Raw genomic sequence first — 16883 nt, 5'->3', positions numbered from 1 at the left:
ATGTGTGTGCATGTGGTGGGGTGGGGGGTGGGGGGGTGATACCAGTAGGAAGGAAGGGATCTTTTTATATCAAAAGCATAACCCAAAACTTTGTACACATTTTCAATTACCACAAGAGCCCCCTTGTCAAAGCATCTATATCATGTACTACCTACACAAGGCTCATTGGGCTTTTTTAAACTTGTTCCAAAAGATCAGAATACTCAATACTCAGCCCTCATCGACCCCCCCGTCAGGTCAAAGGAACAACTTTAAAGTACAGGGGACTCTGCACTTGGCAATGATAAAAAGAAGAAATCATACATATGGATTTTAAAATGACTTTGTAATCACACACTGCTTGCTAATATGGAGTAAACTTTAAACATTGAATATGGCTAAACTAAAGACCCATACACTTGAAAATATAAAAAAATGTAACATAGATTCTAAAATAATAAATTTACCTTCTGCATTTTTTGCCGCCTTTTCGCAGCATAGACATCTGTATCGCCATCAAACATTGACAAAGAGCGTCGAGCAGGAAGAGAACTGGAAACACAGAAAATGAATACAATATTTAGTCACACCACTGTTGTTTCGAAGACAGACAATTATAGCAATTTCATCACTGTAAAAAATAAAACCATATTTTGATCGCACAACAAGACTCACCCAGAGGGGCAAAAGCTCTGGCTTTAAATCTTAAAAGAAAGACTCATACTGGGAACATATAATATACAAATCTGGTTTCCAAATCATCTGTGGTGCCTCAAAGGTAGATTAATATGGGATAAGTAGGAAGTGCAACATACAAAATTACAACACATACCATCCAGCTTTCATAGCTGTCTCAGCCAGGGTGTTCACACACTGCAACTTCTCAGTCTGACTCTCTCTTCCTTTTTTCACCAAGCCCCTGTATTCTTTAGTCAGTTCTCTGTGAATTAAGTACAGAAGTAGGGTGCTTTTCAAATTTTAAAAAATACCGAATGAAAAACCATTCAATAAACCTATGAAACACTTAAGTTTGTTACAACCATGAGATTAAAAATAAACTGGAAAAAAAAAGTCTTAGGTCAACATTCAGTCTAAATTATATCATAAACAGAAAATCAAAATAAAAAGAGCAGATCAAGTTAAAAAATGTTTAAAAGTATATTCCCACCCAATGTCCATTCGTGAATAGGAGACAAAAGTCATCAGACAAAGGAAAAAGCTAATTCTCATTCCATTATTTGAAAAAAGGTGCGCTACTTTGTAACTACTCCAAACAACCTGATCCGAGTCTTAAAGCTTACATGGGGGGGCTCTCGTGGCCTAGAGGTTAAGGTGTTGGCCTCTCATTCAAAAGGTCTCGGGTTCGAATCCGTGTAGCGACCGAAAAATTTTCTTCTCTAAAATTGTCTCCTTTCACCTTCTTTCCTGCTCTCTAGCAATGTTCTGCTGTCTGCTTTCATTTCCACTTTCTGCCCCCACCCCCTCACCTCCTTTGCCCCCTCCTCTGGGCTCCTGACTCTTTCTGCAGCCTTTCCACTGCTACTCCTTGGCTCCTCCTTACTGCTGTGTTTCTGCCACACCCCTGATCTTCTGGTAGGAAAGATCTACACCTAGCCTTCTCGGACAAGGGCGAAAAATCTCAGAGGGCCCGTGTGCAAGTAGCGCATGTTAAAGATCCCTTGGTGGACTAAAATTGATAAGAGTAGGCTTCGGCCGCAACGCAGGCAAAATTCAAAATTTCCTACCAACTGAAAATATTAGGTGTGTCCCGCGCGCTCATATGACTTTATGCAGTTTTTTGCGAGCGCTGTAAAACACTTTACAAAAACAAAAAAAAGTTTACATGATATAACTATCTGAATACACATAAGATATAAAAACCCACTGGCAATACTCCCTCCACTTCCTGTTGGCAGCAATCACACAGTGCAAATGATCAAATAGATTTTCTCTATCCAGAGCACTGGCATTGTGTAAAGTCTTGGCTGTAGTGTTGGACAGTTGTGGGTCATTTTGGATGGGACCCTGGAACATCAGTTCACTGGTATGACCTGTCAGAAAGCAGCCTCCAATAAATTCCTTTTGAGCCTAAAGTAAAGAACACATATAAACATAAAAGATGCAGAATACCTCACTGCAGCCCAAACCCATTCTCTGTATATCTATGGATCATGATTTCATATCAGATTTTCAAACTAGCCCTTTGTGAGTGATCTTGCTATCCATCAATTTAATTGAAAAAAAGGTTGAAGGATAGACCTTCAGACAAATAAAATTGAACACTAAACTATTTTCATGGACTGAAAATTATCACCTCTGAAATTCAGTCTGAACCACAATGGCATGAATGTACACAGAGCACAACGAAAAGAAATTCATTCTCAGAAGAGAACATACTTCAATTTAAAACACCAACTACAACATTCTACACTCACCATGTTCATTTTTCATGACCTGCACAAGAACGTATGTCGAGAAACTATGCAGTAACTTTATGAACTTGCGTCCCCCGGGAGACAATAACAAAGCAGCATTGATACTTGGCAGGCGAGCATTTGGCTCATCCTGAGGATGGAAAATTTTACATGAGAATATGTATTATTAAAATAGCTCTATTTCACATATCATCTTCACACACTGTGCAACACATTTTAGGCAACAAACTTAAGCGAAAAGTTAATCACTGTTTTTTTAATTTTTCAAGACTTGAAAACTAAAAAGAAATTTATGGTCATTTTCAAAGCCGTAGCTATATAATGTGATTCGATCTTTTTGCTTCACGGTGTATGTACTAAATCGCGAGGACAAATGTAATGAAGGACGTAACTGTTCAAGTCCATACAATCTTTCCACTCTTCTCAATCCTTCCATGACAATACATAAATGGGACACCAATTTTCTTCTTCTTTTTCTTCATTTTCTTCATCTTCTTCTTCGTTCTTGATGACAGTCAGACAGCAATCCAGTGGTGCACACAAATTGTGCAGTAGTCCTCTTAAGATCCCCAAAGCTGCCATACAGTTTTCTCTCCAGTGGTGTAGCATATTGCCATGCCTGTGCACTTAGGGTTGTGAAGGGAGTTCAGAGCAGTAGATATGGTGGCTCAGACCACATTAACATACGGGTGTCTCCGACTTTAAATTTGGAGTGCATGTGCTGTTAGTTCATTGTGGTTGCAGCGGAGTCAGATGATTGTGACCTGAACTGCCCTAATGAGGAGGCAATAGGGGTGGATTACCAGCATTTCTCAGTCCATGACTGCCACAACCATATTTATAAAACTAATCAGTCATTCACTATCCATAAGCTGAAATTAAATAGGGAAAAGCTCTTTTCCCACATACTCATTTCTTATAAATCAGTGCTTCCACCAGCTGAAGCTAAAAAGTAAGGAAAATTCTGGCGGAGGTCTGGGGGCCGCCAGCAGGCTCCAGGGACAGCTCCCGGTGGGGGTTCAGGGGGCGAAGCCCCCGAAGAAATTGAAATTTAGTACTTTTAGAGGGTTGAAAATGGCATTTGGGAGCCTGTTGGAAGAGATTGCCAACAACCCATACTACCTATTTTTTCACCAAGATTTTGTCTTGTTTGAATTCTTCACACATATCTTTCCATTGCTGGCAATGTTTAAAAGCAGGTTCCCCTTCCATTACTACTATAATTCAATTAATTTGTTATCGCACCATTGACAGAAGGCAAACCTGGGAATAATGAGAAATGTACCTTCACAATACAGTTACCTAGCGTATACCGTAATTTTCCTCAATTTTCACGTCTGAATGTCGCATGTCACAACCTCGGAACACCACTTCGAAACATTCTTGATTTTAGTAGTTTTAGCACAAATTTCTTTCATCGCTGCCCTTATCGCGTTCCGGTGCCTTAGAATCTTCGCACTGATAATTTCTCTAAATCTAGACAATAAATTTGCAAAAAAGTTTCTTTCTGACTGTAATTTTCTACGATCGCAAGTCAATATACTTGATCAACGCGCAGATTTTCCAGCTGCGGCAACAATCCCAAGATAGACAGACGGAATGAGGGAAGGATAGAAAGGAGGAAAGTGGCGCAAAAAGTTCGCCAGATTTTGATCAATCTGCAGGTAAAAAATGTACTGCCCACCAACCCGCAATGAATGCATGGGGCAAAGCGGATTAATGGTCGAAGGCAGGAAATGCGCAATCTGGCAGGTTTCTATGCCGTAACAAACTATTGCAGAGACAATTACCATAAATATCCGTAACTTATACTATACAAGACGATACGAAGGTGAGTACGGATCTTTTGCTACGGAAATTCAGTCGTCCTACGCTGTCGCAGATTTTTACGGAGGGTGTTGATAATGATGGAGGAACAAGTACGGAACTGGCAGAAAGAACGGATTTCCGTAAAAATATGGAAGAGTGGAAGCACTGATAAATATTGTTTTCGTTCATTCTTCACTCTAAATCGATAGTAAAAACGAAGAAATAGTAAAAGCTGTTACCTTCTGAATGCATACAAGCCAACTGTTACAGACTTTACGAAACTGAAACTCAGTTTTCCGGTCAAACACAGGCCAGCAGTCCCTGAGAGTACAAAATAACAAGACCAAATCGTTCAATGCATTCAATAGAGCTGTACTCATTAGAAGTCAGAAATAACACTGAAACTTAGATCTTTTTACACAAATTTACAGTCTCTATGTACCTCCTCCTTCAAATACCTTCCACCCGACAGTCTTTCACTCTTAGGTAGTATTGTGGAGCAGGACTAGCACTAGCAGTCAACAGTTTAATAAACACATCTAGATTAATTCATTATGGTAGATTTAGAAACAATAACCAGCATATACATTGATTTTCATACAGCAAGAAATGTCATACATAAGTTTAAGAAAAAAAAGAAATTTACCTGAACTGTTCTTTGCATAATGACGGATTGAGGCGATTGAATAAAAAGTAAAGAACAGCCTCTGATCCAGCTTTGTTAGGGAGGTTGAACATGTCTCTGAAAACACACAATTAGAAAAATCTAATCAAAATGTAAAAATACAGTTCCCACAAACAACGACCCAAAGACGTAACTGGGACTCTGGAACAATGTTTTAAATAAATTCTCTTTGTCGCATACTGTGCTTTACGAGCATATATACAAACTTTTACAACAGTAGGAACACTTGTTCATTTCTGGTAGTACTGGAGTGCAATTACAATACAAAGTATCCTGTGTAAAGGAGTAAGAAAGTAATTGTTATTACATGGAAAAGTCACAATTGTCCAAGACCGCAACCCAGCATCGAGAAGGAAAGTGGTTGTGGGTAGATGTCTTGCACAGTCATTATAAAATATTTTAAAAAGCAAGAGGAGAACTTAGGAGGATGTCTTGCATAGTGAGTGCCGCTGGTCAACTTTATCGTTTAATTCCCAGTGCTAGAAACAGGGGATGTAACTCCAGATGACTGTTGCGAGCAGAAAGTACCAATAATGTCATAAGAGCTGTTCTACACCGAAAGTTAGAGAGTTTTTAAGAAAAATTAGTCACTTTTCGCTGCCAGGGTCTTCAGGCCGCAAATTTTTTGACATTTTTTATCCTGAATCAGACCCCAATAATGATTTCCTAGTCGGATAAATCGATAAATATGACCGTTGAAGACGATTGCAATGTTCCGCATAACATCGATGATGATTTTGACGATAGAGGAAGTGGCAAGGGATCACCACTAGAGCTATCAGAGGCTAGATCTACGGCTGATTCTAATGATGCTTTGACTGAAGTGGAGTCAGGGATCATACACAAGACTTAACTCATAGAGTTGGTCCTAAAAACCAGTGTTTTAACCTTTTCCCCTTTTGTCCAGACTGTGCATTCATATAAATACCATTTTCAAACTTCAGTAAAATCTAACAACAATTAAAGACACAGTAAATAAAACAATGAACCAACCTAATTTTTTCTAGTATCTCAATTTTAATTCAGGATTCTAGGGAGGTATGAAAAAAAAGAATTCTGGGTATTAAGGGTCAAAAAAAGGAAGGGAGAAAAGAGATGTGGTCATTTATACTAGTGATTGTTTTGGACCGGTAGCCATTAGAGCTTGCTTGACTGCAGTTCGTTGGAGTACAGATACCAACCAAGTTAATATTAAGAAAGAAAAATAAGATGATCCTTTTGTGCATGCATGAACATGTGTTTGTGCATGCATGCGCACGTGTGTAGGTGTGTGCATATGTGCAAGAGAGTTTTTATGTGTTACTGTGTGTGTGAGTGGGGTGTGGAATAGAGAAACAGTGGGTCAAGAATTTCAGCTCTTTTTTTTAAAAACATACCAATTCAGCACTTCTAAAGGATTACCACTTCCAAGTCAGACACCTTGCTGCATTTCTGACAGCTTCATTTAATGAAAACGAACTGTTCCAAGAGTCATTCACTTCACAAATTAACCATGAGGCAATTTGTTTTTAAAAATTACCATTGCCTATGGATACACATAAAAAAGCTTTAACCCTCCAAGTATTGCTATAGCCTGTGATGTCAGGGGAAGTTATATGATTTCAACATACGTTAGAAAATGGTTGAAAACAGACAATTCTCAGACAGCGTGTACAAGCAGTATATTTTTTTAAAGGGATAAACAAACCAGAATAGCGGCTCAACTTAAGGCCAATTAAATCAGCCCTGACACCACACAGCGAAATTTATTGCCAGACGTAATCGGCTGGCCATATTTGAAGGGTTATGCTGAAATTTTTTAGCTTTTAATTCTCCAACTTTCAAAGTAAGCCATGCCGCAAGTACAACTTACTTATTAAACTGGATCTTGTACTTATCCTCCATATCAATGACATCCATTCCCAGTAACTGTAAATTAGTGAAGAGAATTTGACTCATCTCTCCCCCATCCTCCGTATTAGTGTTCGCCATTTTGCTCTTTTAGTACTTCAACACTAACAATACAATTCATCTGAAAAAGAGAACAAAACATTAATGAATGATTAGCCAACATCTATACATTACAAATAAAGAAAATCAAAAGAAAGGATGAACCTATATGGTTTTACGAATCGAGAGAAGCCCATGATGAAGAGATTCAGATTTATATTTTATAACAATATTAACTGAGAAGTTAGGGGCTTCACAACTGGATGCTACTGACACACCCGTGTTTGTAAGAGTTCCAACCACTTACTGTTCTAGTTCCCCTCAGATCCTTACTTTGAACTTATTCATTGAAAACAAGAATCTTTACTCAGCTACGATCCCGACTTTACAAAACACAATTTGAATCATATTATAATAAAATCACTCCTTTTTCTCTTGAAAAAGGCTTAATACAATATCTAATCAAGCAAACAACACAACTTCAATACACACACAAACAGTGGAAACCCGATACAACAGGGATGGTGGGACCAGAGCAAAGTCCTCCTGTTAGAAATGCAAGGCAAGTAAGCACATATGAGTAGTAATCCAGATGTATTTATTCATGGGTAGTTTCCCTTGCCACAAGTACCCTGCGCATGACACATAACGCGAGCGTGTAGCTAGGCTTAGGGCTTGACCGAAGTCTGCAGCACACCGCAGTCCTCTCTCGCTTCACACGCTGCGTGTGCTTGCAGTGGCGTGGCTTGCGTGGGCTTGCTCCATCACTCTCTCTCTCTCTCTTACTTTTTACCTATTGTTAAAGAGTATTGTCCCTGCTCTATAACCCAATGGGCTCCGATGAGGCCCTGCCTGTCATTGTCGATAACTTCTAATAGAGACAAAGAGTAGGAAAAAAATGGGCATTTAAAAAATTCGTTATTACCGGATCCCTGGTATTACCAGGCCTGTTATTTATATATGGTTTCCACTGAAACTTTTAAAGACACACCAAGTCGAGGTTACTTTTTTGCCGGGGAGGGTGTGCTGTCAAATATCCAGGTGCCTTATGATTGAACGTATTCTGTCACGACACTTAACTTATAATGAATCAAGTCATCAATCCTTCTGCCAAACATTAACAGGCAAGGTATGACACGCCAGAAATCCAAATCACCTTGTTCTCTGGTCATTTCTACTTTACTCTTTTGTACTATAATATAATATAAGATCATGTCATCATGGGCCAAATTTGGTTACAAATGATCCAACAATCATAGTCATACTGAGTGTCAGCAGAAAGCCACCTCTATGCCTCTATATGAGCTTTTGCCAAAAGGTGGGGGTGTTTGCTTAAGGACTTTTTAAATCAACCACTACTCATGGTAAAATATGTTTTCTTCTGAAAACTTTATGTATATGGCAAGGAAATAAGTTGGTCAAGCTGCATGAGCAAGTAGATTGATGTGTGCATCTTATATCTCTACATAGAAAGATAATAGTACTAAAAATAGGGCATTTTTTACTCATCCTGAGTGCACACGTAATTGTATGTTAAATACAGAATATTGTTAATCTTAAACTATCAAACAGAAATGCATTCAAACATTGAAAATAGTTTGTATACACCATCATAACAGCGTGTGTCCATTAAAAGGGTTTTATTTTTTTATATTAATGATGTTATTGCTGAGTAAAATTTATAAGTTCGTTCATAACTCGTGTCATAATTACAACATCAGACTTTCCAAGGTCTAGAAAACCCAAATCGTTAAACATATCATCCCGGGGAATGACCGGTATTAAACATTGGTTTGACATTGATCCATCAGAAGGGTAATTTTCCGCTCCATCGCATGGTTTTGCTTAAATATGACTTTGATTGAGATAATCCAGGTTTGTCATAATGATGTTATGAACAAACACTTTATGATATTTCTGCAAAATATCATGTGAGGGACTTCCCACTGTTTCACAACATCCTTTTACATGGTGGAATGAACATGGAAGAGTATCGTGCTGATGACTCAAAAGAGAAGTGAAGAAGAGGCAAAAATATGCTTGTCATAATGGATTGTCATCATGTTATGAACGTGACAGTGTGTCATAATGGTTATGAACGAAACCTTATTCCATGTAAGTTACAGTTGTTTTGGGATGTATTTTTAATTTTAACCCAACTTGAGGATGTATTAGACCTTGCTTACATTCAGATATTTTGATTTTTATCATTAGTGTATGGGTCTGGATTTTAATTAGTATTTTACTTTTGTAGTAATGGTTATGAACGAACTACATTTTGTACTCTGAGGGCTTTCTAGAGTTGATAAACATTAAAAACATGTACACAGATACATATTATGAGGAAACTTTCATTTAATATAAAATTTTTAAGTAAATGACAGGTAAAAATAATATTTTTTAGGTCAAAACTGAAGTTTGTCATAATAGTTATGAACGAACAATTAAAGGTATTCTAAGGGTTTTTCAGTGATTAAACTTTGAATTCTTCCCACATATAACCTTATTTTGAGGAGAGTCTCATAAATTAAAACAATTTTATGTGAATGACAGAACAATAAGTTAATTTTTTGGGCCCAAAGTAAAATTTGTCATAATAGTTATGAACGAAACAGTGTGTCATAACGGTTATGAACGAAACACTATTCCATGTAATTTACAGTTGTTTTGGGATGTATTTTTAATTTTAACCCAACTAAAGGACAGAATAGACCTTACATACATTCTGATATTTTGATTTTTATCATAAGTGTATGGGTGTGGATTTTAATTAGTATTTATACTTTTGTAGTAATGGTTATGAACGAACTATTTATAGTCCACTTTATATATTTTGAGGGCTTTTCAGTGTTAACAAACTTTAAAAACATGTACAGAGATACATATTATGAGGAGAGTTTCATTTAATAAAAGTTTTAAAAAATGAATGACAGCTCAAAATGAGTAAATTTTTAGGTCAAAATTGAAGTTTGTCATAATTGTTATGAACGAACCATTTTAAAGGTATTCTAAGGGTTTTTCAGGAAATAAACTTTGAATTCTCCCTACATAAAGGAATCTATCATATTTTAAGGAAAGCCTCATAAATGAAAACCGTTTTATGTGAAAAACAGAACAATATAAGTAATTTTTAGGGGCCAAAAGTAAAATTTGTCATAATAGTTATGAACGAAACAGTGTGTCATAATGGTTATGAACGAACTTTAAATTTATGCATAATATGCCCTAAGACCAGTTTGCGTTTAAAAATAGCTGTTCAATGGTCTTCCATTTATCACTTGACTATAATTAGACCAGAGTGTTATTTTAGACAATTCTAGTCGATGAAACTTGATATAATCGATAGTATTTTGGTCACTTATTGTTCGTTCATAACTATTATGACACAAAAAAGTAATTTTATCAAAAATTAATAAAGATTTTTATAAATTGTCAATTCTATGTATTTTTGGAAGTTATTTGCTATGTCTCAAAATATAACATCAGCCTAGCTGAAGAAAGGAACTTTGAGTATTCATAAATTTGTGTCATCATTGTTATGAACGAACTTTTTGCTATTTCCGTCATTCAAGTCAGAATTACACCAAGACCATTGCATATACAGCTTTGGCAGTTACTGAGCCTGAAAGAGCAATCATTAGGCTATATAATATGGGTGATTAAAGAATTATTACATAAAGTTGATTTTGGACCTCATTTGTCACACCCTGGTATCCCACCTTTTGGCAAATGCTCATATTGAGAATAAAACTCACCCGTTGTTCTCACCCCCACCCCCGCGTGGGCACGTTTCCTCATGTAGATCTAGGCAAACTACTGATTACCGTTGCCATAGATAGCCTTAGAAGGCGTAATTTTTTTGTTTTTATCAAATAGCCTTCTTAAATTTAGGCTATAATTGTAAATATCAGTAGATCTAGATCAGATGCGTTCTGTTATTGACATTTTCGTTCTTGCATAGATCTATATATATTTTATAACCATAGAACTAGATCTAGTGTAGCTTGTTATTTTTTTCTTCACTGTTGTTTGCTGTTCATGGTGTGAAATGGCCTTGACCCAGCTCATTAGATACTAAACCTGAAACTTATCTCTAGATCTAGGTCTGTACACAACTCATTTTTTGTGCTGTTCTGTGTGTGCGTCTGTGCTATGAGCACACCTCAGGAGGATGAGAATAGTGAGACACAGGGACAACAGGGTGACAGGCGGCGCTCTTTGGAAACGGAGTGTCTACGTACACGGTAACCGTAGTCTCTGTAAAAATACGTTTACGGTAACCGGAATGAAAATAAAATATTTAAATTATTTGTCCTGTGCTGTCACTTGCGAAAAAAAAAGGAAGTCATAATAAAAGCATCTTGTCGGGCTCGCCATCATGACCGGTCAGTGAACCTGTTTGTCTTTTGCATCACATTGTGAGGACCTGTGATCGTTGGGGTCACCAAAGTTCATTCAAAGTCTGTACGTTGCGAAGCAAAGGGCTCCGGAAAGGGGGGGGACTATTGGTTTTTTTAAAAGGTAGTCAGTGGAGGGGTGGAGTTGAAGGCAACACCGGATGACAGAAACTCAACTTGGAGTTCTGAACCGCCCGGTTACCATGTACGTAGATATCGAGGCTACATGGATGCCTGGTTACCATGTAGGTGACACAGAATACGTGCCCGGTTGCCCGGAGTTGCCGGTTACTGTGTACATAGATTGAGGCTACATGATGCTCCCTGTTACCGTGTACGTGACACAGGCTTCACTACAGTACTACTTGCCCGATTGCCAGTTACCGTGTAGGCTAGATCTAAATATAGATATTGAGGCTACATGCCTGGTTACCGTGTACGTGACACTGAGACTACGTGCCCGGTTGCCGGTTACCGTGTTCATAGTCACAGCTAGATCTAGGTGCACGGTTCCCTTCCCGTTCCATTGGCAGCCATTTTGAAACTGATAATTTGCCGTGTAAACGTAAAGATTGTGTGCGTTTTTTTAAATTATTATTTTTGCCAGGGGGCCCTGGCCCCCCTCAAACCCCCAACTGTTTTAAAGGCTAGTGCGCATTATTTCCGTAACGAGCGACAGCGACCACTATAGACAGAGCAGAATTGAGGGCTTGGGCCAAGTTGGGCTTGGGGTAGGGGTCGGGTAGGGGTAAGGGTAAGGGTAGGGTTAGGGTTAGGGTTAGGGTTAGGGGTAGGGGTAGGGTTAGGTCTAGATCTTGGCCTCTTCTTTATTGTGTTTGATGGGGTGGTCGCTCGTTACGGAAGTCCTTTCGAATAGTCACTTCCTCAGCCATGAAGGAAAGAAGACTCGTCATTCTTCGACATGATGATCATGCTCCCATATTTCTTAGTTCGGTAAGTTCTCTCTGTATGTATATGACGTTCAATCAAATATACGTACATGATTTTTAAGGAAGAGGAATAAGAATCTCATTGGAGACAAAAAGCGGAAACTAGCCTTCAGCTTCGCTATTGACAGACTAATGATAGCCAACCACTCTCAAACGAGGGTCGCCATGTTTTAGAAAACAAAGCAACCGCCAATCAAATTCCTCAGTAGTACCAAAGATAGTACAAGACAAGATGGGCTACTCAGCCAAAAAAGTGTCCGCAGGAAGTATGCTCTTTGCTTCAGATGGCGCTGCAGTCTGTTTTGAAGCTCTCTTTCGTTTTTCCAGAAGAAGAATAGGAATAGCACCTCCTTGCGTGCGCAGATCGACTGCTGTTCATCAGCAGTTCGGGTACGTTCAGTGCGGAGTTTTAGGGTTTTTTTTATTTTAATGTCCTCTCGCCCTTCATTCTAAAGTCAAATTAAACGAAGAAAACCATCTCCTTTTCCTCCGGAAGAGGTTTTTTGTCAGTGTAACCATTTTTTAAAAAGCGTTCTTCCGAAATTTATCCCAAAACTTGCTAGTTTCACTTTGATTTTTTAAAACTCAAGTAGGGTAACTCTGTTCGCAAAGAGTGCGCTTTTGTGAAGAGGGCGCCACCAAATTTTGAGGACACTTTTTTAATTGGCTCAAAGAGAGAAGTGGCCCATCTTGTTATGTACTATCTTTGGTAGTACAACACACATGTCCGTACATCACCGGAGGAAAGAAATCTCGCTATTTTTGGGCCAAAATAAGTTTATAATGCCCAGAGATCTAGATTCTATATCTAATGATATTATTATTATTTAACACCCTAAAAATATAAAGATAGTCTATAATACATCCCTGCTCTGGTGGCTCTAGGCGCTCACAATAAATCAATTTGATTTCGAATCTCTACAGCTAACACAATGATGATTATTATGTTTCGTGCATTCAGGCTAATTTAATGTACAACCACAGAATTCTACACTAAGTGTAGAATTCTGTGTGTACAACTATTCTAATTATCTAACGAAAGATAAAGCGGCCTACACTTCGAGGGCCTAGGCCTACACACACAAAAATACAATCACTGTGGAATGTGGCGGCTCTTCATCACATGTGTTATTAAAAGAAGAAAGTAGTAAAGTAAAATTTGAAGACGTTGTGCTTTTAGTTTTAGGCCAGATAATGTAATGCGGTCAGTGCAGATGTCTATCTGAATGATTGTGGGAAGATTAGGGAGCAACTGTCGAAATTTTTTTTTAAAGCCCTGCTACCCGGTATAACCCAATACCTCCCTTTTGTGCTTCTTCTTCTTCTTCTTTTTTTTTTTTTTTACGAAAACCACACATATTATTATCTAGCCTAGCCTAGCATTTATTTTCTGTAACTCTTACTGGTGTTCGTGCACTGTCATATATGCTTTATTTTATTTTATTTTATTTTTATAGTTGTTCGGAAAAGGTTCGAGTCTGTGAAGTCTGGAGTATTAAATTTCTGTAGACTGGACTCTAAACATGAACACATAGACAGAAGGCTGAAAGCCGCCAAAAATAAAGGTTTACTCAGAATCTCATGTACAAAAAAGAGAAAAAATAAATAAATATGGCCAAACCATGGTAGGTTATGAAAGATCTATTATATAAGCCAAATCAAAACGATCAGAAAGAGACATTTGAGATTCACTGGCAACATTATAATAGATGAGATCAATAAATGGACAGTAAAAATTGCTGCTGTGTGGTAAGATAGAGGGAAATAAGAGCAGAAAGACAGAGATAGAATACACAGCTGGCCTGTACACGTATAACTTTGCAATAAATAGTACTATGAGGAAAAACTGAGATGATCAGTAAGACAGACAACTGGGAGTAGTGGAATGAATAGGACGTGTACCGGTACCAGCGTCAATCATGTGTTCTCCGGAACTCATGCACCTGAAAAAGAACTCTAGCCGTATTTTGTCCGATACAAGTAAATGGTCAATGCGGGATTCCGGTTGTTCCAGTGGACACGCACCCTTACGGTATAACGGATTATAGATGTAGACCGTCAATTGGGTGGAGCGGCATCCACTCGTCTTCATGGGTAAATGTTGATGAGACTGCTTATTTAAATCAACAAGTAAACTGACTTTTGTTCCTGATCTCGAACTCTGTTGCCTAGTAGCCCTGAATGACGGTGCAGTTATATTTATAGGAGGAAGGATAACCCAATAGGCCTTTAAGAATGAATCAATCAAACGTTTTGCAAGACCCAGTCTATAAGGGTTTATTCTACTTTTTCTACTTTTCCTGGAGCAGTCATAAGTAAACGACCAGGACCTTTGGCATACTGTGGACCGTGAACCCCATTGATTGGGTGTACTCGAAATTCTCATTATGTTAACGCGGGAAGCAATCGGTGATTAAACCCTTTTCGGCATTACTAAAGTTAGATTTTTATTGTGGTTATGACAGTCCCCTTTGTTCTATAAATTTAATACAATAGCCTCTTTGTGCCAGGGAAAAAAGAAAAGAAATAAAGAAACCTCAGAAGGAAAGAAAAGAAAAGGACAGCCGGTAGTGCTTCCAACGACCCGTGTGACGTTTTAGATAAAGAGGTTGATCACGGCACTCTGGCTCCTTTGAAAAGTTGACACTCGAAGCAGGTCATCTTTTCGTATGGCTATGTAGGACAACTTTTGTGACTTGTTTTGTTTTGTTTTGTTTTGTTTGTTTGTTTGTTTGTTAGTTTGTTTCAAATAATATACCACGTCAAGTAGAAGGAGCCCCTCACAGAATTCTACTCGTGTAGAAATCTGTGGTGCCCCTGTACTCTTCTTTGCCCGGGGTCTTATATTATGCCGTAGACCGCCCTAGATCATACTAAGAAGGCTAATTGGACGATATCTTAAAATTATTTATTTTGCTTTTTTTAAAGCAAGAATCACCATGTATAACAATCCATTCATACCGCCATCATCATCAATGCAAGCAGTCATTGTCAGTCAGGTGAAGTGGCGAAGGCTCAATATAATTAAATAATTACTTCTTCCCTTCCTAATTTTGCAACATCGTTGCAGTCACATTCACCCATAGACGTAGACCTCATAAATTAAATGTAATAAATAGACGTTCATAATCACCAATGAAGAGTGTTGCACAACATCCAAAACTGTTTCATTGCCACATAAACACTGTTCACCCCTTTCGGACCACTCTCATGAGCAGTCACAAGCACTGATTATATAAGCTTAAAAACTGGTAGAGTCTACTTCAAAAGGTGAGGGGGACTAACTTCTGATTAATCTCATTAATGCTGCCTGGTGCTTTTTTCCCTCGACTTTTTACAACCCTCCTATAATCAGGTCATAACATGATTATGGCATCCACATTTTCAATGTGGATAAAAATACAGTATTCACATCTTAAGTGGTATATTTACTGCTAAAAACTTTTGAGACCATAACTTCAACACAACGTTTTAAAGTTTTATTATGTTTTGCCCACGGTGGGAATAAATATTTAATGAGATATTTTCTCTATTATTTTGGAGAGTGGACAGACAATATTGAATTCAAGATTTGTTTTTATTCACAACTCAGTGATGCCACCTCGAATAAAAAATTGTGTTAATCGTGGTTCTATTTTGGGAAAACTTTTCGTGTGCGGCGTCATCTCTATCTTTTTCTTTGTCTCACTTTGATTACCCTGTCAAACAAATCCGCTTTCGCCCTTGAACTGTGGAAGACCATTTTCAAAAGCTAAAATATTACAAAAATATTTTTTTTATCCATGCTATCCAAACGAAATATACAGTCGAACCAAACTTAACGAAAACTTGTGTAAGACGGAAACCTGTCATAACGGATCTCCCCACAAATTCTATAAATTTAATAAGCCTAATCACTTCTACAAAACGGAAACCTGCCTAACGCGGAAACGGAAAGATACATTTTAATTCCTGTCCTTCGGGAGTTTTAACCTAGTGTCGAAAAAGAAAAATGCGTCACCCACTCAGCCCTGATTTGAAACAAAACTATCAAGTTTGGTTCCATCGGCTCTTTAACTTACGCCGTGCCGTAAGGCGAGGAAGGAGTGTTGTGGGTACGACTTGGTGGAAATGCAAGGAAGTTATAAAGTTTTGTGTAAGGTCCTTGGGGAAATGTTACCTATTGTCTACTCTATTACGGTTAAATGTTACCCAAGGACCTTACCTAACAACAAAATTAAATAACCTTCTTGACGTTACGCCATCCACGTATGTGAGCCAAGGAGATTAAAAGTAGTTCTGAACTCCTTGATGTGAGCCTAGACGGTCAGAGAATGTATGTGAGCCCTCAGTGATGCAGATGGTCGGGGTGGTGTGGGTGTGAAATCTCAGCACTGCCCGTGAAAGTGCTCGAGTGGTGTAGGACGGAAACTTTCCTTGTTAGGCAGAGGCGATTAATTAAACAAAAAGACTGCAATAGGGGTAGGGGGTATAGGAAGATAATAACAACACTGAAAAATAGCATTTGGGGACAGAAGGGAGATGGTATTTTTAAAAAGATGTTTATTGTCTTAGGACCAGATTACTATCGCGAAGGGCAAATAATAATATTATGTTCAATGGCTAAATCTTCCTTCTCAGCCGCTGTTCGAAATAATACGACGCGCCCGCACATGTGAGTATGTGTGTGTGTGTGTGTGTGTGTGTGTGTGTGTGTGTG

General features: G+C 38.2%; 1 protein-coding gene across 1 annotated transcript in view; it reads right to left on the bottom strand.

The window, feature by feature from the left end:
• LOC101862433 overlaps nucleotides 1–12374 on the bottom strand; it is a gene marked incomplete in the record, with an annotated part of 29255 nt that extends 16881 nt beyond the window's left edge. The window contains 8 exon segments of the mRNA XM_013086093.2: nucleotides 447–531; nucleotides 812–919; nucleotides 1865–2030; nucleotides 2415–2544; nucleotides 4463–4544; nucleotides 4870–4965; nucleotides 6761–6919; nucleotides 12235–12374. Coding sequence (XP_012941547.1) covers nucleotides 447–531; nucleotides 812–919; nucleotides 1865–2030; nucleotides 2415–2544; nucleotides 4463–4544; nucleotides 4870–4965; nucleotides 6761–6879 — 786 coding nt within the window.
• Nucleotides 12375–16883: the final 4509 nt, after the last annotated feature.

This window comes from Aplysia californica, unplaced genomic scaffold, assembly GCF_000002075.1.
Source record: "Aplysia californica isolate F4 #8 unplaced genomic scaffold, AplCal3.0 scaffold00435, whole genome shotgun sequence".
Classification (NCBI taxonomy): Eukaryota; Metazoa; Mollusca; class Gastropoda; order Aplysiida; family Aplysiidae; genus Aplysia; species Aplysia californica.
The sequence above is the reverse complement of the archived record's forward strand: the minus strand, read 5'-3'. Positions and strand labels throughout refer to the sequence as shown.